Source organism: Pongo abelii, chromosome 2, assembly GCF_028885655.2.
Source record: "Pongo abelii isolate AG06213 chromosome 2, NHGRI_mPonAbe1-v2.0_pri, whole genome shotgun sequence".
NCBI lineage: Eukaryota > Metazoa > Chordata > Mammalia > Primates > Hominidae > Pongo > Pongo abelii.
This window is the reverse complement of record NC_085928.1, coordinates 189751936-189777047: the sequence shown is the minus strand read 5'-3', so window position 1 is coordinate 189777047 and position 25112 is coordinate 189751936. Positions and strand designations below refer to the sequence as shown.

General features: G+C 41.6%; 1 protein-coding gene across 6 annotated transcripts in view; it reads right to left on the bottom strand.

Annotated features, from left to right (window-relative positions):
* Window positions 1–791: 791 nt before the first annotated feature.
* The window catches only part of USP13 (ubiquitin specific peptidase 13), a 129764-nt gene continuing 105443 nt past the window's right edge, over window positions 792–25112 (bottom strand). For all 6 annotated transcript variants that reach the window (XM_063722356.1, XM_024245131.3, XM_024245132.3 and 3 more), the window contains 5 exons: window positions 23669–23812; window positions 20738–20904; window positions 19059–19212; window positions 3189–3273; window positions 792–961 (listed from right to left, as the gene is read on the bottom strand). In XM_063722356.1, the coding sequence (XP_063578426.1) occupies window positions 868–961; window positions 3189–3273; window positions 19059–19212; window positions 20738–20904; window positions 23669–23812 (644 nt within the window). In that variant the 3' untranslated portion in view covers window positions 792–867. The remainder of the gene's footprint in view (window positions 962–3188; window positions 3274–19058; window positions 19213–20737; window positions 20905–23668; window positions 23813–25112) is intronic.

The window sequence follows — 25112 nt, the reverse complement described above, 5'->3', positions numbered from 1 at the left end:
GCATACACCAGCAAATGTCCCAAACCCAAGTGAATTCCTGACAGCACTTAAAGGCATAACTCAGCCCTTTTTACTCCTTAAAAATCTAAGTAGGGAACTAATCTTCTCGAAGGTTCCTGAGTCATAGTTTTGTTAAAATATTTACTTGCTTTTTTCAGATATGCTTAATACCAACTGTTCAGCCTTTAAAAAGCAACTTGTCACAGATTTTCTAGTGGACTCACTTTTCTAGTAAAAGTCTCACACTCTCAGTCACTCTCACACACATTCACACAATCGTATTATGAATTTTAATGTGACTTAAATTAAAAATATCTTTCATTGCAGAGGCTCTATTATGGACAGAGCATAATATCTACATGGATACATCAGAAATTATTGTATGTCATGAAAAAAATTATGTCACAAATAAAGCCCCACCCAACTGCTGATTTTCTATATGAAACACAAGTGGGCTTTTCATTTGTTGTGGGTAAGGCCACACCACTGGCCACATTACTTGGTTTCTCCAGAGGCCACTACCACTGACCCCCAAAGCAAAATAGAGGCTGGGGGCACATCCCCATTTTTGATGTGCTGATGGCAGATCCTCCACCAGCAATATGAATACTTTTTTTGTTTTTAAATATCATCATCTTTTTGAACATTTATAAAAACTATCTACAATATAATAGTGTATCATCACTAATAGAAATTTCTTCTCAGTTCTATTTCAGAAGGTATCAACTGATCGTGCTCTTTAAATAAACTATAAATACCCCATATATTCCTTCATGTCTGGTTGTTTCAACTTCTTCTTCTTTTTTTTTTTTTTTGGCAAATTAAAAAGGCGTATGGCTTCTTCTCGCCAATTTTTATGTTTGAGGTTTAGCTTGGTATCCTGCGGTAAAAGTACATGTAGCCCAGGTCTTTAGGGGGCCTTTCTGAGGCACAAACTTTGTGGTCATTGTAAATCACCCATCTGAAAACAAGACAGAAACATTTGATGGATTTAAGTCAGTTCCAGGAAACTTTACAGAAAGAAGTTACCAAATCATATGGCGGCGCACAACACTTAACCATGATGTTTTAAGGTACTATACTCAAGTTCGTTGTATAAAAAGGGACAGAATGCTGGTAGGGAATCACAACTGCTTTCTTTTTTTTTAAGAGGCAGGGCCTCATTCTATTCCCCAGGCTGGAGTACGGTAGCACAATCTGAAGCTTCGAACTCCTGGGCTCAAGGGATCCTCTCGTTTCAGTCTCCGGAGTAGCTGGGAACACAGGCACACGCCATCATACCCAGCTACAACTGCTTTTTGATTCTTAAGCTCAATCAAAAAGTAGTTACTAAAATGTATCAGGAACCTCCAAACATTTTAACCTTTGATCCCATAATTCCCTTTATAGAATTCCATAGATAGCCTGAGAAATTGAGTCAAAGAATTATGTACAACAATGCTTATTTCAGTCTTAGGTATAAAGCTAGCTTAAAATCAGAATTTTAAAAAAATCCATGCAGTGAACTATTATAGAACTATTAAAATTTCTTCAAAGAATATTTGGCGAAGTGAGAAAATAACCATGATATAATATGAAATGGGAAATTACTGGTTAAAAAATTGTATGCACTCTGCACATACTTTAAGCTTTTAGTTAAGTTGTAAATACATGTGTTTATTTATATGTAATATGTGTGTATATAGACATATATACACTTTCTTCCAGTGAGACAATAAAACAAAGAAAAGCATATCAAAATGTAGACAATGGTTATTGTTAGGCTTCCAGGGTACATATTCTTTGTATATTTTTATATTTATAAATTATTTACAATGAATTTTATTGCTTTTAAAATTATAATTAAGCTACTTTTCTTTTAAAAAGCATTTTTACTTTATTTCCTTTGACTTCATTCCATAAAGTGCTTTTAAAAGAGCTATCGTGTTTGTAATAAAAACAATTCACTACAAAGATTAAGTCCCAGCTGGGTGTGGTGACTCACACCTGTAATCTCAGCACTTTGGGAGGCCAATGCGGGTGGATCACTTGAGGTCAGGAGTTTGGGACCAGCCTGACCAACATAGTGAAACCCCATCTCTACTAAAAATACAAAACTAGCCGGACATGATAGCACATGCCTGTAATCCCAGTTACTTGGGAGGCTGAGGCAGGAGAATCGCTTGAATCTGGGAGGCAGAGGTTGCAATGAGCTGAGATTGTGCCATCGCACTCCAGCCTGGGCAATAAGAGTGAAATTCCATCTTAAAAAAAAAAAAGAGATAAATTCCTGTGCTCAACTATTTTATCAAGTTAAGAAGACAAAACTAAAAGACACACCACAAAAGAACACAATGGAGTCCAGTTGGGAAATGGCCACTCGTGCAGTGGGAGCCATGGAGCAAGAGGCCACACTCAGGCATTTCTCCAGCATCCACATGGCCTGAGCACTGCCCTCAAGCAGAAGTGCCAACTCACAGGCTACTCAGTTCAGAGCTGCAGGAAGGGCACCAGTGGGGCCTGTAGGGATCCAGCCCAGGGAGAAGGTTCTGAAGAAAGCAGCAGCCTTTCATTCCACAACTGTCTCATTTCCGGTTCACCACACACTTAACAATTCTACTTAAGAAGGCTGAGAAGCCAACTGCAAGGCTGTAGCAAGGCAAAGCACTGAAGGTTTAGAGCTGCCAGATAAAACACAGGTTACCCAGTTACATCTGAGTATCAGGTAAGCAATAAGAAATTTCAGTAGAAGCATGCCCCATATAATATTTGGGACATAGAATATTTGAAATTTATTTATACTAAAAAATTATTCATTATTTATCTGAAATTCAAATTTAATAGGGCATCCTGGTTTTTCTTGTCTTGTTTCCTTTTGTTGGCTAAATATGGCAATCCTAGGGAGGTTCCAATTACAGCATACATTCTGCTGCAGGATGCATCTTTATTTTGGGAGGTCACCTTGGTATGATAGTTGAAAGTGGCTTTGAATACCAGCTCTGACACAGCTACTTACTAGCTAAGGTCAAGCTATTCAGCCTCCCTGAGTCTCGGTGTCTTGATGTGTAAAAGGGCGTTAACAGTATACCCTTTACAAGACCAATGTGAGAACCAAATGAGATCACATACAATGTACCTAGGAGAGTGCCTGGCATATAGTAGGTACTCAATAAATCACAGCTATCATTTACCTTCTAAAAATGACTCACCTTCCTTCCTTTTTGATATGGCAAATGTAATGACCACTCATTGTGGATGTTCCCATGTGACTGATGAATGCAAATAGCTCATATGCTGTGAAAGAGGAAACAACTCAGTTACAAGGCAGCATTTCCAGAATGAAGAGCACTTCTGGTTAGAATTTAAAACCAACCATAGTATAATCCAGCAACTGTTTAGATTTGAAAGACAAGGTCTATTTACCTTGCTATGTTGACAACACACACATACTCAGAGTGACACTAAACTCAACCTGCAAATTTGTGATCACAAAAATAGGACATAAATTATCAAAGCACAGCTGATGTTAAATTCAAATGTGGAAAGGGATTCAAAAAATCCCACAGCCCGGTCTGGTGGCAAGCTTATGGATCTAAAAGGGTAGTCCTGGCTCCATCACTTCCAAATAGCACGAAGGTGGACAAGTTGTTTCCTCTTTCTGAGCCTGTTTCTTTATGGGGATTTAAAAAAAAAAATCCACCCACTTTGCAGGGTTGTATAAAACTTAAATGAGCAATTCAGACTGAAATACCAAACAAATGTCAAAACTATGAGGAAGAGAGCAGATAGCTGTCATCATTTATAGAAAAGGATAATGCTTTGTGCAAGATTTTTCACTTGCTCATGATTATAACTTATGTGGGACCAAACTTCAGGCTTCATGTTTTCTGAACAAAGAGATATATGGCCTCTGAGAGGGTGAGACCAATGTTTATTCTCTAACAGGTACCTCTTGCATCAGGCCCAGTACTCTATGATATCCATGTTGAATCCATTTTAGTTCATGTTGCCAAAGTAGCTTCCATGGACAAGTACCAGTCCACTCAGCAAACCGTTACAGACTACAATGAGGTAGTATGGAAACTGAGACAGCACATTTACAAGACTTTAGAGTAAATGAGAGTAAAATGTATGTCTATTGAATTTAATAAGGAAAAAAATGGGCTTGCATATTGATTTTGCTAGTGCTCCACTTTTACTACATTTTCCAAAAAAATTATTGGTTCTGGACAGAGCTTTTCTTCTACCCCTCTGTCTCTCATTCTTTCTCTCCTGCTTTTCACTCAGGCTCATTCAACTTACTCAGCTATCAATCCCTAGTCCTCATCTTACTCACTCTTCAGCAGCATCACATACTGTTGATGACCTCCATTCTCAAATACTTGCCTCCAGGACATGACTCTCTTGGTTGTACAGCTGCCTTACTGCCTTACTGCTTCCCTTCATCTCCCTGACCTTTGAATTTTGGTCATCTGGGGTTCAAATCTTCTTCTTCCCCACTCTATCCAGACTCTCTTTCTCTCTCTCTCTCTCTCTCTCTCTCTCTCTCTCTGGCTGATATCATGTTAGTCTTATGGCAGTAAATCATATTGTTTTCTTAATTTCATTTCTGGAATGTTCATTGTTAGTGTATAGAAATATAATTTGATTTTGTATATTGATCTTGTTTCCCGCAACCTTGCTGAACTCATTTGTTAGTTCTAACCGTTTTTTAGTCGATTCCTCTGGACTTTCTATATATGAGATCATGTCATCTGCAAATAGAGACAGTTTTACTTCTTCCTTGATAATCCAAATAACTTTTACTTCTTTTTCTTGCCTAACTGCAATGGCTAGAACCTCCTGTACAATGTTAAACAGAAGTGTCAAAAGGGGGCATCTTTATCTTCTTCCTGATCTTAGGAGGAAAGCATTCAGTCTTTCACATTAAGTGTAAGGTGAACTGTGGGGTTTTTGTAGATACATTTTATCATGTTGAGGAAGAGCTCTTCCCTTCCTAGTTTGCTGATCATTCTCCCCTCAGCCTTATCTATCTCAGTCAATGGCAATTCCATTCTTCCAGTAACTCAGGACAAAATCTTGCTTTCTCTCTCACACCCTTTATCAGCAAGACAAAGTCCAATCCATCAGCAAATCCTGTATCTAGAATCCAAATGCTTCATACAATCTCCACTTGTAACCCCTCATCCAAGTCACCATAATATCTTGTCTGAATTATTATAATGGCCTCTTAATTGGACTCCCTGCTTCCTCCCTTTCCTCCATCAACTATTCTCACCATAGCTGCCAGAGTGGTTTTTTTTTTTCTTTCTTTCTTTTTTTTTTCTTTTTACAAACCCTTGTGTCAAAGGCTGACTTTCAATAGATTGCACCAAGGGAGCTGCTCTGCTATGTATGAAACCCCGACCCAGAAGCAGGTCATCTACCAATGGTTTAGCGCCAGGTTCCCCATGAACGTGCGAGGGCGTGGCTGCCTTTCTGGCTGCACTCTGTTGTTCTCTTTTTTTGTTGTTGTTGTTTGACATGGAGTCTCACTCTGTCACCCAGTCTGGAGTCCAGTGGCGTGATCTCGGCTCACTGCAACCTCCACCTCCCGGCTTCAAGTGATTCTCCTACCTCAGCCTCCCAAGTGGTGTTACAGGCATGTGCCACCATGCCTGGCTAATGTTTTTGTATTTTTAGCAGAGACAGGGTTTCACCGTGTTAGCCAGGATGGTCTCAATCTCCTGACCTCATGATCCGCCCATCTCAGCCTCCCAAAGTGCTGGAATTACAAGCATGAGCCACGGTGCCAGGCCCATTAGTCTTTTTTTTTTTAATGGGAGTCAAATTGTGGTCATTACTCAGCCCCCAAAACCCTCCAGTGGCTCTCTGTATCTCTGAGTAAAATGTCACTCTTGCAGTGGCCTGTGAAATCCCCTTACCTCCTCCCCTCATCCCCCTTACTCTGGTCCAGCTACCTTGGCCTCCTGGCTGCTCCTCAAACATGCTTGGCAAGCCCTGACCTTCAAGCTGTTATATCTTCAAGCCTTTATACCTACTGCTCTTTCTTTCTGAAACTCTCTTTTTTCAGATGTCATGTGACTCCCTCATCACTTCATTGAGATCTCAGGTCCAAATGTCACCTCATCAGAGAGGCCTTCTTGAACCTTCCTTATAAATAGTAACCCTCCTTCCACCCCCGCCCTCTCTTGTGTTGCTCCCGTTTCCCTTATCCTGCTTTCCTGTCCATACAGCAGAAAGTAACACCTGCCGTGTCGCAGTCTTTTTTTTTTTTTCTTTGAGACAGAGTTTCACTCTTGTTACCCAGGCTAGAATGCAATGGCGTGATCTCGGCTTACTGCAACCTCCGCCTCCCGGATTCAAGCAATTCTCCTGCCTCAACCTCCCGAGTAGCTGGGACTACAGGCACGCGCCACTATGCCCGGCTTTTTTTGTATTTTTAGTAGAGATGGGGTTTTGCCATGCTGGCCAGGCTGGTCTCGAATGCCTGACCTCAGGTAATCCACCCACTTCGGCCTCCCAAAGTGCTGGGATTACAGTTGTGAGCCACCATGCCCAGCCGCCATGTCACATTCTTACTTGTGCATGTATTTATTGTCTATTAGCTTTTACCCCAGGCTAGAATAGGCTCCGTAAGGACAGGGAGTTTGTTTTGTTTACTGAGTATTCAGGCACAGAGAACAGTGCTTTGCACACTGTAGGTACTTAATAAGTATCTGTTAAATGTATAAATAAATGAAGGAAGGAATGACTCCTTTCACTTCATTTCCTCACTTGTTTTGTATCTTCTTACAGTGTATATATTTTTGTAAACCCCCAGCAAAGTATAAATTGGGGTATAAACTGGTGAAATAATTATTTAATCAGAAATGAAACAGAGAAGATTGCCTTTCCCATGATTAACTAAATTTCTGTTGCTAGCTATCACATTAACTGAAAAAAAAAGAAAAGAAAAAAATCCCAGGTTTGAAATCAGAAGCCAGGCAAAAACAGTTGTAAATGATAATCATTTTGCCTGGTATTTATTTTTTGAAACAGTGATCCAGGCACCTTACCCTTGTCTGCCCTCCAGTTCTGTCTCCCACACTAAGAACCCACCTTTACCTCCCTATGTAAGCAAGAAAGGGAGTGAGCTGAGATCCTTGTGTTTCTTGGCCCCTCTCGGCTTTTTAAGCCCTTTTGGAATAATTGCATATCAAATTCCTAATCTTAAATTTAAGAGACAGAGTGCTGCTCTCCCAAAAATGTGGCTGCTCTCTAAGAATTTTCATGAAATGAAGAGAGGATACAGGCCAGGCATGGTGGCAAACGCCTGTAATCTCAGCACTTTGGGAGGCCAAGGTGGATGGATTGCTTGTGCTCGGGAGTTTGAGACCAGCCTGGGCAACATGGCAAAACCCCGTCTCTACAAATAGAAAAAAATTAGCCAGGCATGGTGGCGTGCACCTGTAGTCGCAGCTACTCTGGAGACAGAGGTGAGAGAATTGCTGGAGCCCAGGGGGTCGAGGCTGCAGTGAGCAGAGATCACACCACTGTACTCCAGCCTGGGCGACAGAGTGAGACCCTGTCTCAAAAAAGAAAAAAAAAAAAAAGAGAGAGAGAGAGGATACAATACCCCAATCAACGCTTTTCCCCACAAGGATGTCCTGCAAAACAATGGCTTCAGCAATTCAACAGAGTGTTGACTGAGCACTTCCCACCATAAGACAGGGTCACATCAGTGAAACACAGCACAGATACCAACACAGCCAATGGGTTGACAAAACAGACAAGACACAGAAAAAGGACAAATCCATACATCCCAACATATCCAAAGATGTCACTAAGCCCCCTCCAAAAGCATTTTCCTCTCTTTGTTTAAAAACAACCCATGTACATACTCAGAACCACAAAAATGAAATTTAAAAGGTTAGCATAAATCTTAGTCCTATTATTTAAATTAACCATGTTTATCAATATAAGCAACTGCTCCATGCATTATTCACGACCTCCTGCTAGGAAACAACAACAAAAGAGAATCTCTCTCAACACATTTGCAAAAACTAAACAGGTAATAAATCTCAATTTATATTTGTCTCCAAAGAGAAAGTCAAGGTGAATTCACAAGAGAGAGAAGCTACTGTTGATTCTTCTCTAAGTTCCCAGAGATGTCCTCCCCCCCCAAAAAAAAGCACTCTAAAACACACTCCAAAAAAACACACACTAAAAAATATTTAAGTTTTTCTGATGAAAGTCAAAATTTTGAAATGTTTATCTCATCTCAAGCTGCCTTTTCTATTTACTTAAAAAGGAATTTCTAACATTTCAAAAATGTTAGAAAAACTTTCAACAGAAAAACCTTCAAAGTACCTGGAAGAATTAGACAAAATTGACAAAACCACTATGTCTCACATCTAGTGGACAGTGTCCCTCCAAATGGGCAGAGTTGAACTGTGTCTGAAACTAACATTCCTCCTCCCCACAAAACTTGTCCTTTTTGAACTCCAGGAAAATCTTCCCAATCTTGCTAATAAGAAGATTTTTTAACATCAAATGTTAACACTACCATCCCTACCCAACCTAACAGCAACTGTACTCTTTGATTTTGTTATTTGAGAAAGGACTGTTTTTAAAAAGTTTATGAAACTTGGAAGGTGAAAGAGGTGGGCAGCATACCCTTTCAATGTCATATAGAGGTAAGGCCACCCAAAGATTATCTAGGGGAGGGATTGGCAAGTGACCCATTAGCCAGATCTGGCCCACAACCTGTTTCTGTACTGCCAAGGAGAAGAAAGGGGAGAAGAATATGAGACAGACATGTATATGGCCCACAAAACCTGAAACATTTATTATCTGGTTCATTAGAGAAAAAAGTTGCTGGCTCCTGATCTAGGGGGATGAACTTAGTTCATCTCACTATTTACTACTTGATATAGTTTGGATGTTTGTCCCCTCCAAATCTCATGTTGAAATGTGACCCCCAATGTTGGAGGTGGGACCTGGTGGTGAGAGGTGACAATGTGCTGGCAGCCCTTGCTCGCTCTCAGCACCTCCTCGACCTCGGCATCTGCTCTGGCCACTCTTGAGGAGCCCTTCAGCCCACCGCTGCACTGTGGGAGCCCCTCTCTGGGCTGGCTGAGGTTGGAGCCAGCTCCCTCTGCTTGCAAGAAGGTGTGGAGGGAGAGGCACAGGCGGGAACTGGGGCTGCGCACAATGCTCGCGAGCCAGCGCTGAGTTCCGGGTGGGCGTGGGCTTGGCAGTCAGGGGCTTAGCACCCAGGCCAGCATCTGCGGAGGGGGCGCCAGGTCTGCCAGCAGTGCCAGCCCGCCGGCACTGCACTCGAATTCTCACCAGGCCTCAGCTGCCTCCCTGCAGGGCAGGCCTTGGGACCTGCAGCCTGCCATGCCCGAGCCCCCCCCACGGTGGGCTCCTGTATGGCCCAAGCCTCCCGGAGAGGCACCGCCCCCTGCTCCACAGCACCCAGTCCCAGTGACCGCCCAAGGGCTGAGGAGTGCAGGTGCGTGGCGCGGGACTGGCAGGCAGCTCCACCCACGGCCCTGGCACAGGATCCGCTAGGCAAAGCCAGCTGGGCTCCTGAGTCAGGTGGGGACTTGGAGAACTTTTATGTCTAGCCAGAGGATTGTATATGCACCAATCAGCACTCTGTGTCTAGCTTGGGGTTCATGGATGCACCAATCAGTACTCTGTGTCTAGCTAATCTGGTGGGGACTTCGAGAACCTTTATGTCTAGCTAAAGGATTGTAAATGCACCAATCAGCACTCTGCGTCTAGCTCAAGGTTTGTAAATGCACCAATCAGCACTCTGTATCTAGCTAATCTAGTGGGGACTTGGAGAACTTTTGTGTCTAGCTAAAGGATTGTAAACACACCAATCAGCACTCTGTGTCTAGCTAAAGGTTTGTAAACACCCTAATCAGCACCGTGTCTAGCTCAAGGTTTGTAAACGCACCAATCAGTGCTCTAGTTAATCTAGTGGGAACTTGGAGAACTTTTATGTCTAGCTAGAGGATTGTAAATACACCAATCAGCACTCTGTGTCTAGCTCAGGGATTGTAAACGCACCAATCAGCACCCTGTCAAAACAGACCAATCAGCTCTCTGTAAAATGGACCAATCGGCTCTCTGTAAAATGGGCCAATCAGCAGGATGTGGGTGGGGTCAGATAAGGGAATAAAAGCAGGCTGCCTGAGCCAACAGTGGCAACTTGCTTGGGTCCCCGTCCCCACTGTGGAAGCTTTGTTCTTTTGCTCTTTGCAATAAATCTTGCTGCTGCTCCCCCTTTGGGTCCGCACTGCCTTTATGAGCTGTAATATTCACCGCAAAGGTCTGCAGCTTCACTCCTGAGGCCAGCAAGACCACGAATCCACCGGGAGGAATGAACAACTCCAGACAGGAGGAACGAACAACTCCAGACGTGCAGCCTTAAGAGCTGTAACACTCACCGTGAAGATCTGCAACTTCACTCCTGAAGCCAGTGAGACCATGAACCCCCCAGAAGGAAGAAACTCTGAACATGTCAGAACATCAGAAGGAACAAACTCTGGACACACCATCTTTAAGAACTGTAACACTCACCGCGAGGGTCCGCAGCTTCATTCTTGAAGTCAGTGAGACCAAGAACCCACCAATTCCGGACATAATGGGAGGTATTTGGGACACGGGGGTGGATCCCTCATGAATACCTTGGTGCCCTCTCCTGGTAATGAGTGAGTTCTCACTCTATTAGTTCAAAGGAGAAGAGGCTGTTTAAAGAAAACATGACACCTCTTCCCTCTCGCTTGTTCTCTCTCTCGCCATGTGACACGCCCGCTCCTCGTTTGCCTTCCGTTGACTGAAAGCTTCCTAAGGCCTCTTCAAAAGCAGATCCAGCACTGTGCTTCTTGTAGACTCTGAAGAGCTATGAGCCAAACAAACCTCTTTTTTTAATATAAATTACCCACTCTCAGGTATTCTCTTACAGCAATGACTATAAAACTACTAATACACTACTGATTAAAGATCTCATACTTAGTGATGTTACCTGCTAACTTGTAGATTTTTATCTAGTAAAGATACAAAAAAATTCTGTCCAGTAGAACACATATCCTCAAGGATGTATAGATTTATAAACTGGGGTATAAACTGGTAAAATAATTATTTCAAGGATTTATGGTCCTGAAAGACACTGACTAATTTTTAATCTAACCTGGCAATCTCATTCTAACATTTCTTTTTTAAATTGTCTTTAAATATCCTAGTTCCACAAATGTTTTTAAACCAGTAATAACATCTGACTGATTCTCTCATTAGTTAATGAGTTTTTTAAAATCTGTGATATGTGTTCATTTTACATTTACCTCAAAGTCATGATCTTGCCTTTTGGAAAATTATGCTTTAACAAGTGTAATGACCAAAAGCAACTCTGGATTCAGAAGTGTCTTTACATGAATTTAATTTTGTAAGTCATTATAGCATCTAAAATATTTACAAAGCAGCAGTATCTCATCAGGGCATGACACATTATTTAGTTAGTCTACAGAGAGTGCTCAGAACACAGAGACATCAAAAGACTCCCTAAAATAACTATCAAGACCCCAGAGGCACTGCACTCCTCTGGTGAGAGAAAATGGGTTCTCATCCAATGGTCTTTACTTGATTAATGTGTGTCATTGCCTATCTCTAACTCCCTCTGTACAAAGCGGGGGAAATAAAATTGCCAACTTACTAACATTTGCCTCATAAGCACCCAATATCTGGGTATTTATCTGGGATATGCTTTTCCCCCACAAGGTATTCATGAGGGATCCACTCCCATGACCCAAACACCTCACACCAGGTCCCACCTCCAACAATGGGGTTTGCATATCAACATGAGATTTGGAGGGGACAAACAGCCAAAGTATATCAAGCGCAATATACAACAAGTTCAATCTCTCCAACAGCTTGATTTCCCTCATGCCCTCTCTGAGAAAAAAACAGTTTGGGAGGGAGGAGTATTTGGAGCTTTCAGAAATTTCTGAATTCTCAAAAAGAGAAGACAGACCTAGGTAAATCAATAACATTGGAAGGCAGCTGATAGCAACAGAATTGTAAAGGGTCTACGAATTGCTTCCCCCAACCCTAGCCAGCTCAAAATTACCAGTCTCTCTGTTACAATGCCGAATGCTCCAAAAGGCATACACTTCCTTCCAAGTCTAATAGTTCTCCATCATTTGTCCTGTGTAAATTGTCCAGTGTAAATTAGTTTACTCAAGAGTGGCTGCCTCTTAACTTTCAACGGCACCGCTGAAAAAATTAGGAACTGCAACAAGTGCTAAGTGGGAGGAGAATTAGCACCAGTGGCATGAAGTGTCTACGTGACTTTCCAGTCGACCACTGGGGCTTAGCTTCCCTGGGGAGCTGCACCTTTTGCCCTCTAGATCCTCTTCTGGGTGGCATTCCTTAGGGAGCTCAGCACCTTAGGAACCCCAGCGTTATGCAAATGAATGCCTCTCTGCTCCCTGGCTGGAAAATCTCAGCAGCATCAGAGACATCTAAACCATTACACCAAAGTGGCTGAAGGAGCCAGAGCAGGTTCTGAGTAGTCACAGCCTAATCACATGTTAATTTCACTGGCAATCAGTAAGTTCTTTTCTTAAGAAAAATTAAATGCTCACTAAGTGAAACATGAAAACAGAAATGATTTTGCACATAGCAGAAGCCCAGATAGGTCAGAGTGACGGCTTGATTTCTAGCTTTGAAGTTTTAAAAAACTCAACAGAAAGTTAGGTGCTAGCCCTGAAATGTGCAGAACATGGTAGAAAATAGACTCTCACCTCCATTCCAATACAAAATGTGAAATAAGATGACTCAATCGGGGATAAAGGAAAAACTGCACAGCCTTCAAAATCAAACAGGCCTGAATTCTAACCTGGTTCTACCACTAGCAAACCACTTAGCTTGTCACCACTTCCTCATCAGAATACCTCCCTATAAGCAGCGAAGGAAAAGTGGTCGAGGAAGTGCCTGGCACAGAGGAGGCACTCAGGAAACGACAGCCACTATTTCATCAAGTGTTAATAGCACTAACCTTTTTAAACAAATTAGATGCCATTTAAATAATCGTTTCGTGCAATAGCATTACTTCCTCATTCAGGAAAATGGAAACAGTGATTTTTAATTAACATATTCCTAAAATGAAAAATTTGATACATGTGCTTCTTTAATCCCTATCCTTGTAATAATCGCTTTTTTCCACTTCATAACACCTACCTTATTATTTCAGTGTTAACCTGGTGTGACAAAGTCCCAGTAGCCACGCCCCTCCTTCTTAAAGCAACAGTAACCTAACACTGCTTTTAAGGTGGTAATTCTCAAGTTTAAGCTGCATCAGAATCACCTGGATGTCCTGTTAAAACACAGATTACTGGGCCTTGCCCAGCGTTCCTAATTCAGCAGATCTGAAGTGGGGCAATGTAAGTCCTAACAAGTTCTCAGGTGATTCTACTGGTCCAAACCACACTTGAACCAGTGCTTGAAGGAGATAAACCCGTCCCTTCTCAGCTCAGGTGAGAGGATGGAAGATGTCTCCACCCTCGGGTTCTAGGAGTGAAGCCCATAATGCAGGCCTGAATCAACCTGCCTCAGTGACTTGGAGTAGGACAGGGCACATGACGGAGTCTCACAGAGTCTCAGGCTCTCAGGACCTTTGCTGAGAACTCTGGGACAAGACTCAGCTAGATTTTAACCTGGAAAGATATAGTTGTGGGAGGCGCAGCAGCCATCTCGTGCCATTAGGGAGAGCCTGTCTGGGACTGGAACCAACCTAGAGGAAGCAGAGCCAAGGGGCCCATCCGGCTAAAAGGGTTTGAGTCCTGAATCATGGCAGGCCTGCAGCCCAGTTCCCCCAGGACTTGCCAGCTTTCATGAGAAAATATTTCCCTTTTTGCTTAGACAGATTTGTCTTGGACTTCCTGCCACTTAAAACCCTGAAAACTGAGGTTGTTTTTATTTTGTTTGTTTTGGTTCCTCAAACACCAATTACCCCTACCCTTTAATTGTATTCAATATTCTCGGCTGGGTGCGGTGGCTCACGCCTGTAATCCCAGCATTTTGGGAGGCCAAGGCAGGCGGATCACAAGGTCGGGAAATCGAGACCATCCTGGCCAACATGGTGAAACCACATCTCTACTAAAAACAGTACAAAAATTAGCTGGGTGTGGTGGCACGTGCCTGTAATCCTAGCTACTCGGGAGGCTGAGGCAGGAGAGTAGCTTGAACCAGGGAGTCGGAGGTTGCAGTAAGCTGAGATGGCGCCACTGCACTCCAGCCTGGCGACAGAGTGAGACTCCATCTCAAAAAAAAAAAAAATTCTCAAGTCATATATCTCAGTCAATTCACCAACCAGAAAAAGTAAAAAGAAATGACTTGGGAATTTAAACAACCTAGCTAAACAGAACACACACCTTCCCAGGTTAACCTATAAATTTAATGTAATGCCAGTCAAACCCCTAGAGAATGGCCAATTACAAAATCGGTACCTTTATATAATTTAGTAGCAATAATGTTTAATATACAATGGGGAAAATTTGTATTCATAAGTAACTGTGAAAATGTAATTTTGAGATATAACTAAACTAGAAATGCCCAGCATAGTTATGAAGAAAACCATACAGCTTTGCAAGAGTTAGAACAGGGGTGAATAAATCAAAGGAGAAGCATATGTTTCTGGCTAGAAAAACTCAATATTGTAAAGTGATCAGGTAGTCCCAAACTAATCTACAGTACATGAAACGCTCATAAAAATCAATAAAAGAAAGCTGACAACCTCAATAAAAGTGGGAAACTGGCCAAAGGAAATAAAGAAGCTGTTAACACGAGAAGAAAAACAACTAGGCAATAAAAGTACAAAAAATATAAAAGCACTCAACCAAAAGCACTGCTGGGGAAGGCTGGGGAAACCGGAGAGTCACCAGTGTGACCAGGATGTGGCCCCCTGCTGTGTTTATGGAGGGTCATGTGATGGTTATCTGCATTAAAACCTTAAAAATATGTATTTTTCACTCACAAACTTCCCTTCCAGAAACTTACCATTAACAAATAATCAAATGAAGGCCCAAGGTTGTTTATCACAATATTATTTTTAGTAGAAGAAGGAAAGAAGGAAGGGATGGAAGGAGGAAAATGCTGAACAAGCTTTTATTCCCTGGATAGGGATTACATTAGGTATATGCTGTACTTCTGTGAATTGGATTCATCCTTTAAGAAACTCATTATTTGGCCGGGCGCAGTGGCTCACACCTGTAATCCTAACACTCCGAGAGGCAGAGGTGGGCAGACTGCCTGAGCTCAGTAGTTGGAGACCAGCCTGGGCAACATGGCGAAATTCCGTCTCTACTAAAAATACAAAAAATTAGCCAGGTATGATGGTGCATGCCTGTAATGCCAGTTACTTGAGAGGCTGAGGCATGAGAATCACTTGAACCCGGGAGGCAAAGGTTGCAGTGAGCCGAGATCATGCCACTGCACTCCAGCCTGGGGAACAGAGCAAAACTCTGTCTCAAAAAAAAAACAAAACATTATTTAAAAATCATAGTGGTCATCTTCTGAATGTGGAAATAGCTTCATTATTTGAAACTCTTTCTGTAATAATGCGGTCTTTTATTTAAATGATACCTAATTAACCTAGAATTAGGTAAACTATGGTACATGTTTATAATAGAATATTGTTAATATATGTTCAACAATATAGATTTATATACATGTACACTTACATAACTCACAGCCTAATCATAGCCTCATGACATGTTAATCACATGTTAATTATATTAAAGGAAAAGCAAGTCACAAAATAGCAATGTATAGAATAGAATGTTCTATTTAAACAACCTTGGATTTATATTCATTTTTATACGTTTGTCTAAAAAGGTCTAGAGAATATAAACAAAACATTATTTTGTCATTATTGCTGGGGAGTAGGATTGTAATTTTTAATTTTGTCTTTTCATATATCTATATTTTCTTAAGTTGCTATAATTAATATATATCCTTCAATATAAATGTTAATTTTTTTACAAAGGAAAAAGAAAGCAACAACTCACAATATGAGTTTGGGTGCTAATATAGTAAAGTACAGGAAGTCACGTTTTTCCCTCCCTTTGATTCATGCAATGTAACATAGTAGTACACTGCCAACCCTTCTATATAGAACTTTGTGGAAGCAGCAAAAATGCTATCAAAGTCTATTACCTCCTGGCATTCACTTAATTCTTCATTCAACCAGTTATTTGCTGATCACTCACCATGGGCCAGACACAGTGCTGGGGGGAAGCTACTTTGAAAACATTTGTCGTTCTGTAAAATCAAACTCAAAATGCATTTGGCAAATTAGGTTTCTGCTTTTCTGTCTTCATAATTAAATGTTTCATCTACTACTGCCTTTATATCCTGCATATCTTGCATGCGATTTCTAAGTGCACCTCATAGTGCTCCTTCGCTACCCTCACCCTCAATCCCTTGGGTTTGACCCATAGTGCCTTAAAGGGTGCCTGGCAGCATCCTATTCAAGGATGCACCTGAAAATCCAGCAGTGGCAGGAATATCTACAGATCACTCTGAGGTAGAGTAAGCCCTGAGGAAATGATGTGGCTGTTCTTTATCATTACTGACCATCTGTGAGAGAGTGGCTGCTGCCTCCAAGCTCCATCAGAAGAAAGGAAACCCTAAAGATCAGACCCGCCTTCCCTCTGCAACCAAACCTTGGCAGCTTTACAACAGCCCCATCTTGTGGTTAATTCCTTCCGCAAGGACTCATCCTCTCCAAGGAAAAGTCCATTATGGAAAATCAATGAAGCAGTGAACTGATGGACGTGTAATACATGATAAATCCTGCTCATGCATTATTGAGTGACCTGTCTGTTATAGCTTTAAATATTTTAGGCAAGCTAGTAATTTCTGAAAAGTAATACCAGATACTTTAAATGAATACGGAAATTGGGAGAACTACATCTCATCCTTTTCTTATCCAGTTGGCATTGAAACAGTTTTAGTGATGAAATTCCTATTTTATATTTAAAAAAAAAAAAAAAAAAAAGACAGTTCCCTCCCACCATCTCTCCCTAGCTCTATATCAATACGTACATGTTAGGTCTGGAAAGAACATTAATGAGTAGATCTGCCACTATATGATTATAGGAACAAATGCTGCTAGTGTAGATTTAGTTAAATACAACTGTTATTTACTCAGTACTTTCTATGTGTCTAGCACCATGCTAGACACCATGAGTTTATAACAGCCAAATGGCCTCTGTCCTGGGCAAGCTCCTAGTCAAATGGGAGACACAAATACCTACAGAAGTAATTTTATTGCAAGATCAACTTGATACCTCCAACAACAGAAGAACTAACAATGGAGCGTGGTGGCCCGAGCCTCCAGCTACTCGGGAGGCTGAGGCAGGAGAATCGCTTGAACCTGGGAGGTGGAGGTTGCAGTGAGCCAAGATCGCACCATTGCACTCCAGCCTGGGTGATGGAGTGAGACTCTGTCTCCAAAAAAAAACTAACAATGCATTACAGTGGCTACAGGCACAGGCTCTGGAGGCAGACTGCCTGCACTGGAGGTTCTATCCATCACTAGCTATGAGACCTTGACAAGCTACTACTTAGCCTTCTCTATCTCAGGTTCTTTGCCTGTAAAATGGGGATAATAGTGGTATGTACCTCATAAGGTTACTGTGAGGATTAAAGATGGCACAAATGTAAGTATTTTTCATACTGGTATAATTATTACTAGCATATGAGGTAAGCATGAGCTGATTATGACAAGGATCTAGGAAGGCAGACCAGAGAAATGGAATCTGTGGCCAAGTTCTAAATAATGATGAGAACTTTAGTGTGCAGTGATGGGAGAGAAGGCTCATTTCACAAATAGGGGTTAACCTGAGTCTGCAGGTTAAGTGAGAAGAGAGTTGTTGACAGCTAAGTAGGCTAAGAGTGTGGCTACAGTCCCAGGCATCCCAGCTGCAGGTATAGGGAGTATAGAAGTGACACTGGGAGACCAGGTGGCCTGGGATCTGACTGGAGGAGATGCTGAATGCCAAGCTAAAGAGCCTGAATGTTATTCTACAGGCAATGACAGCCCAAGAAACAGGATATCACAAAGGTTAAGAATAAGGATTCTGGGTTTGAATCTTGGCTCCATCTCTTAAGAGCTGTGTGGCCTTTGGCAAGGTACCCAACCTCTCTGTGCTTCTATTTTCTCACCTGTAAAATCAGTTGTAGTGAGGATTACATGAGTGTTGATATGCAAAGTGCTTAGAACAGTGCCTGGCACATAGTGACATACATAAATGTTTGCTATTAAAAGGCAGAACAATGGCCTATGGCACCTCTTCCTGTCATCCTGAGACAACCCTTCAGGATATTATCAGTAGTTGGTACGGGTAAGGATATGATCAAGGATGAGACCACTTTGCTACTACTCAAAAAACACTACCATGAAAACAAATGTTCTCTTTTTGACAAAAGCTCCCATGGTCCATGAAGAAATTTTACCTCAAAAGAACAGACAAAATCAAAGTTGGCTCTCAACTTAGGCACACACATGACCAAGCAACATGATTCTGACATGACTTTATCAGATCACCGGGGCCTATGCAAAGTGGCAAACTGTACCATTTCTAAGAAGACGGGATCTGGCCAGGCGCGGTGGCTCATGCCTGTAATCCCAGCACTTTGGGAGGCCGAGACAGGCGTATCACGAGGTCAGGAGATAGAGACCAGCCAGGCCAACATGGTGAATCCCCGTCTCTACTAAAAATACAAAAATTAACTGGGTGTGGTGGCAGGTGCCTGTAATCCCAGCTACCTGGGAGGCTGAAGCAGGAGAATGGCTTGAACCCGGGAGGCGGAGGTTGCAGTGAGCCGAGATCGCGCCACAGCACTCCAGCCTGGCAACAGTGTGAGACTCTGTCTCAAAAAAAAAAAAACAGCGAAGAAGATGGGATCTGTGCTGACTTTTGAATGATGGCAAAGGCTTGACTTTGTCGTGGTGGGAGGGAAAGGCATGAGCTGAATGTATACTCCTGACTGCTCAGACAGCCTCTAAGGCAAGAACTTACTTCCGGATCCATCCTTGACTCTAGGTCCTTCAGGCTTGGCCTCAGAAATAATGTTTGCATTGGCATTATTCTCCATCTCAATCACAAAATCACTGTCTTCTTCAAACTCAGGGTGGCTAAAGATCCAATCCAGTGCTCTTTCCAGGTTATTATTCTAACAACAAAAAAGAAACACACATTTTTACAATGCATGCAGCCTCAGGCCTCACTATGTCCTGACCATTTCAACTAGATGTCAAGCAGATAGGGAAGGAGGCCTGAATTAATTAGTCCTAAGTGCCACTGAGTAAGAAGCTGTGACTCCGCATGACAGGCACATTCAGTTGGCATGGCATTCTGCAAGTCTCCCAGCTGACATCTGTAATTGGATTCACTGGAAAACAGTTCTAAGCAGCAGATCAGCATTGTAAAGCTTATATCAATGTTAGCTCAGCCTTTCTCCAGGAAGATGCTGATAATAATAGGTGTGGAATAACCAAGGGTATGGCATTTGTTTAAGTGCAGCTCTTTTTAAAGCCAATTTAATTGCACACACTACCTTCTCTACCAACTGTATTTTCTGCAGATAACTTTGAATAATAGAGGGATGCCAGTGTGGTACTATGTTAGAGGCTTCTCTCCTAGAATGTTGGTAAAATGTTTGAATTCCAGTAAAGACAAGATTAATATCTTGATTAATGACAACAACACTGATTAGTTAAGTATAATTGTTTAAACTGAACTCCATGTACTTCAAACTAATTGACCTTAAAATATTTCCATCTTTCTCAGCTTGTGATATCACTGGCAGGAAGAATTTGTATAGATATAGAACCTCTAATGAAACAGGCAAATAAAATGAGTGGAGCACAAGAAAGCACCCCAAGTAAAACAAACTCTGGTTGAGATATTTTAATCATCTTAAAGGGAGACAGGTTGTCCTAGTCACATCCTCATGAGAGACAATCAAGAGCCACTGTGACCTCAGCAACGGATCCTAGCAGGCACCCCATCAGGATAGGCAAGAAGTAATTGAGAGCAGATACCTACTCAAAAATGGATTATGGTGTGACCAGGAAGGATGGGTTTTGTTTTGTTTTTTAAGTACTTTCCCTCAAGATTAAACAGATATCAGCACTGCAGAAGGGAATCGTCTACCCTGTAGTTTCAGGGTCCCTTGTTTCTTGGTATCAAGAAGTTCATGGCTACCAGAAGAACCTTCTCTTTCTGCAGAGAGAAACAGCAGCAGAGAATTCCAAGGAGCCATTCAGTTTTCTATGAGGACTTTTAAGAGACATTTATCCAAGGTCTTGGTATCAGAAAAGCATTCTATCTCCTAAAGGACTTCTTACTGAACATGGAATTTCATGCATCCCTCTTTCCTCTAGGGCCACAAGCAGCCTCCAAGTCAAATTTCTGACACTCTGTTAACAAACATTCAAGATGATATCAAGTTTCTTTCAGTTTGCTCATATTACCCCAGATTTATTATCTCCTTATTCTCTGTGTGAAAATCATTCATTTTAGCTTTATATTTATTATATGCAAATAAATCTTTATGGGCTATGATGAGATTCACAGTTAGAGAATCAAACATGAATCAAAATGATCAAAGTACATTGGAAAGTCTCAACTGCTACCGAAATAAATTCACACACACACACACACACACACACACACACACAGTCTCTCATGCTCACCGTTGCTCGTAGTGCCTGAATAGCCTGATTTCGCTGAAATCCCATGGAGGTGATGATAGCTACGATTTCCTCTGGAGGTTGGTTATCCAATCCAGAAGCACCAAAAACAGAGGCTCCAGCAGAAGCTGCCCCTCCATAACCAGGCATGGTCAGCGGCTCAGCAAAATCTGAGAAAAATAACCACACCCAAGTCTTTTCCTTTTTTTTTTTTTTTTTTTTGTCCTGAAACAACACTAACAAGGAAAAACAGGATTCTACAAAGTTATAATAATCAAGACAGTCTGGACCAGGCCCGGTGGCTCATGCCTGTAATCCTAGCACTTTGGGAGGCCAAGGCGAGTGGATCGCCTGAGGTCAGGAATTCGTGGCCAGCCTGGCCAACATGGAAAAATCCTGTCTCTACTAAAAATACAAAAATTAGCAGGGCATGGTGGTGCATGCCTGTAATCCAGCTACTTAGGAGGCTGAGGCACAAGAATCGCTTGAACCCAGGAGGCAGAGGTTGCAGTGAGCTGAGATTGCACCACTGTACTCCAGCCTGGGCAGCAGAGCAAGGCTCTGCCTCAAAAAAAAAAAAAAAAAAAAAGACAGTCTGGTACTGGTATACAGGCAGACATACGGATCGATTAAATAGAATTGAGATTCCAGAAATAAAACCATATACCTGTGGTTAACTGATTTTCAACAAGACCATTCAGTGGGGAAAGGACATTATTTTCAACAAATGATGCTGGGACAACTGGATATCCACATACAAAAGAATAAAGTCAGACCCTCACCTCACATCATACACAAAATTAACTCAAAATGGATCATTGACCTAAATATAGGAGCTAAAACTATAATAATCTTAGAAGAAAACATAGGAGTAAGTCTTTTTGCCATTGGATTAGGCAATGGTTTCTTATTTACAACACAAAAAGCACAAGTGATAAAAGAAAAAAAGATAAATTGGACATCATCAAAATTAAAAATTTTTGTGCTTCAAACGATACCATCAAGAAAGTGAAAAAACACCAGAACGGGGGGAAAAACACAAATCATATATCTCATAGAAACTTGTATCTGGAATTTGAAAAGAACTCTTAGAACTCAATAATAAAAGGATAACTTCATTAGAAATGGGCAAAGAATTTGAATAGGCATATCTCCAAATAAGATATACAAACAGTCAATAAACATATGAAAAGATGCTCAATGTCATTAGTCATTAGGAAAATGCAAACCAAAACCACAAGATACCACTTCATACCCACTGGGATGGGTATGATAAAAAAGATAATAATAAGGGTTAGTGATGATATGGAGAAATTGGAACTCACATTCATTACTTGTGGAAATGTAAAATGGTTCAGCCACTGTGTAAAACAGTTTGGTAGTTCCTCAAAAAGTTAAATATAGAGTTACCATATGACACGGCAATTCCACTCAAGAGAAGTAAAAATAAATGTCCATCCACACAAAAACTTGTAACAAATGTTTATAGCAGCATTGTTCATAAAAGCCAAAAAATGTAAATAACCCAAATGTCCATGAACTGATAAAGATTAATAAAATATAGTATATCCATAAAATAGACTATTATTATGGTTATTATTATTTTAGATGGAGTATCACTCTGTTGCCCAGGCTGGAGGGCAGTGGCGTGATCTCAGCTCACTGCAACCTCCGTCTCCTGGGCTCAAGCAATTCTCCTGCCTCAGTCTCCCAAGTAGCTGAGACTCCAGGTGGCTGCCACCATGCCCAGACAATTTTTGCATTTTTAATAGAGACGGGGTTTCACCATGTTGGCCAGGCTGGTCTCGAACTCTTGACCTCAAATGATCCTCCTGCCTTGGCCTTCCAAAGTGCTGGGATTACAGGCGTAAGCTACCAAACCCAACCCAATAGACTATTATTTTACCATAAAAAGGAATGAAGTGCTGACACATGCTACAACATAGACGAATCTTGAAAGCATTATGCTAAGTGATAGAAACCAAACACAAACGACCTTATATTATATGACTCCGTTTATATGAAATGTCCAAAACAGGCAAATCCCTTGATCCAGAAAACAGATTCGTGGTTGCCAGGGGCTGGGGTTAGCGGGAAAATGGGGAGTGACTGCTAATATGTATGAGATTTCTTTTGGAGGGTACAAAATGTTCTAAAATTTGACAGTGGTAATGGTTACACAACTCTGAATTTACGAAAAACCATTGAAATGTACACTTTAAACAGATGAATATATGCATTATAGCTTAATAAAGTAGATAAAAGAAAAAGCTAACTAAACATCCTCCATGTCTTCATGCCCATGTTTCCATTTCAAATTTTCATCATCGCTTAGTTAGAAGTATATCCCATATCTTTCTATTGGTCTTTTTGCCACTGACTTATACACTTTAAAGGGGTGAATTATATCTCAGTAAAGCTGTTTGGGGTTTTTTTGTTGTTTTTTGTTTGTTTGTTTTTTTGAGACAGAGTCTTGCTCTGTCACTCAGGCCAGAGGGCAGTGGTGCCATCTTGGCTCACTGCAGCCTCCGCCTCCTGCGTTCAAGTGATTCTCCTGCCTCAGCCTCCTGAGTAGCTGGGACTACAGGTACGCACCACCATGCCCAGCTAATTTTTGTATCTTTAGTAGAGATGGGGTTTCACTATGTTGGCCGGGATGGTCTTCATCTCTTGACCTCGTGATCCGCCCACCTCGGCCTCCCAAAGTGCTGGGGTTACAGGCATGAGCCCCCCACACCTGGCCTAAAGCTGTTGTTTTAAAAAAAAAAAAAGAAGAAGAAAGACAAAGATTGGCTTTCTCCTCCGCTGCAGCAGATTAGGAACTATAAAGTCATTTTCTAGGGATATATCCACAGGGACCTTGGAAGGACCAGGACTCAGCATCACTGAGGGTCACATCAGACTCCAAAGCCATTCCATTTTCTCGCCGCCTACCTGGCTCTTCCATGTGAACAATGATCCAGTTGAAGGCCACCTCGGCGCCCATATTTCCAGTGAAGTACACAGCCTTGCGACATGCTTCCAGCGGGAAACCCATCTCGGCCAGCTGCATCACTGATGACTCATCGATGTCTGATGCTATAGAGCACAACAGGATATTCTAGTGTGAAAGAGGAAACTGTCGCTTCTTGTCTTAACTACTCTTCACTCTCCTATCCACATGCTACCCAAAGAAAGTGCTATTTTGTTGGGTGTAGATAATGGTTTTACTTTGTTTAGTTTTGTTTTAAGCCACACAAATATTAAAGCTACTTGGGCTAAGTTTATATCTTTGATCCACATAGGAACCAGGTTAATTACCTGGAAAATCCAAGCAATGAAAAACGATTCTCTAATTTCATATGGGGAGATTTAGTGTATTCCCAGAACTATTTCACAGCATTCTCAAGACCTCTACGGCAGCCTCTCCTATGACTGAAACTTGAACAGAAAGCTCTATCTACAGCCCTAAAAGCCTGTTCCTTAAACCTCACAGAAAGTTACTGCAGGCCTATAGATACATCTGGCAATCATAGGAAGCAAGCAGCTCTGGAAAATGGAGAGTGCAAATGTTAAGTATAGAAGGAAAAAGTTCGTTTTTTAATTATACAAGTTTAAAACATTAAGAGACGGCTTTACAAAGTAATTTGGGCTCAGATACAGAGGCTTTTGTTTTCTTGTGTTAATAACATATAGATATTGATAGAGATGTGTGTGTAAATCTGTGTGTATGTACGGATACATACACATATACACTGTTCTCAAATTATACCAAAAGAGGAGAAAAAACAGGAATATAAAATATATCCCTTGGGTTTTCCATGTCCTGAGGACTCTACTAAAACTTCTGTCAATTTTCTGTCAATCAGGAAAAGAAATGAGAAGAGAAATAGCTGTTCTACAAAAATTTTGTATTGAAAATGCATTTACCACGTGGGCGCAGTGGCTCATGCCTGTAATCCCAGCTCTTTGGGAGGCCAAGGCAGGTGGATCACAGGGTCAAGAGATGGAGACCATCCTGGCCAACATGGTGAAACCCCATCTCTACTAAAAATACAAAAATTAGCTGGGCGTGGTGGCGTGCACCTGTAGTCCCAGCTACCTGGGAGGCTGAGGCAGGAGAATCGCTTGAACCTGGGAGGCAGAGGTTGCAGTGGGCTGAGATCGCGCCACGGCACTCCAACCTGGTGACAGAGTGAGACTCCGTCTCAAAAAAAAAAATGCATTTACCAATGTGCTCTATTACAAGGAAGATACATAGAACATCCTATCCAGGTCAAATGTTCAGAAAACAATAATGTTGGACAACAGTGATTCCCAAATTGTGTTCTACAGGATCTTAGTATTCTAAGAGATGTAACCGTTGAATCAAAAACGGGGTTTCTGTGATCAAATAAGT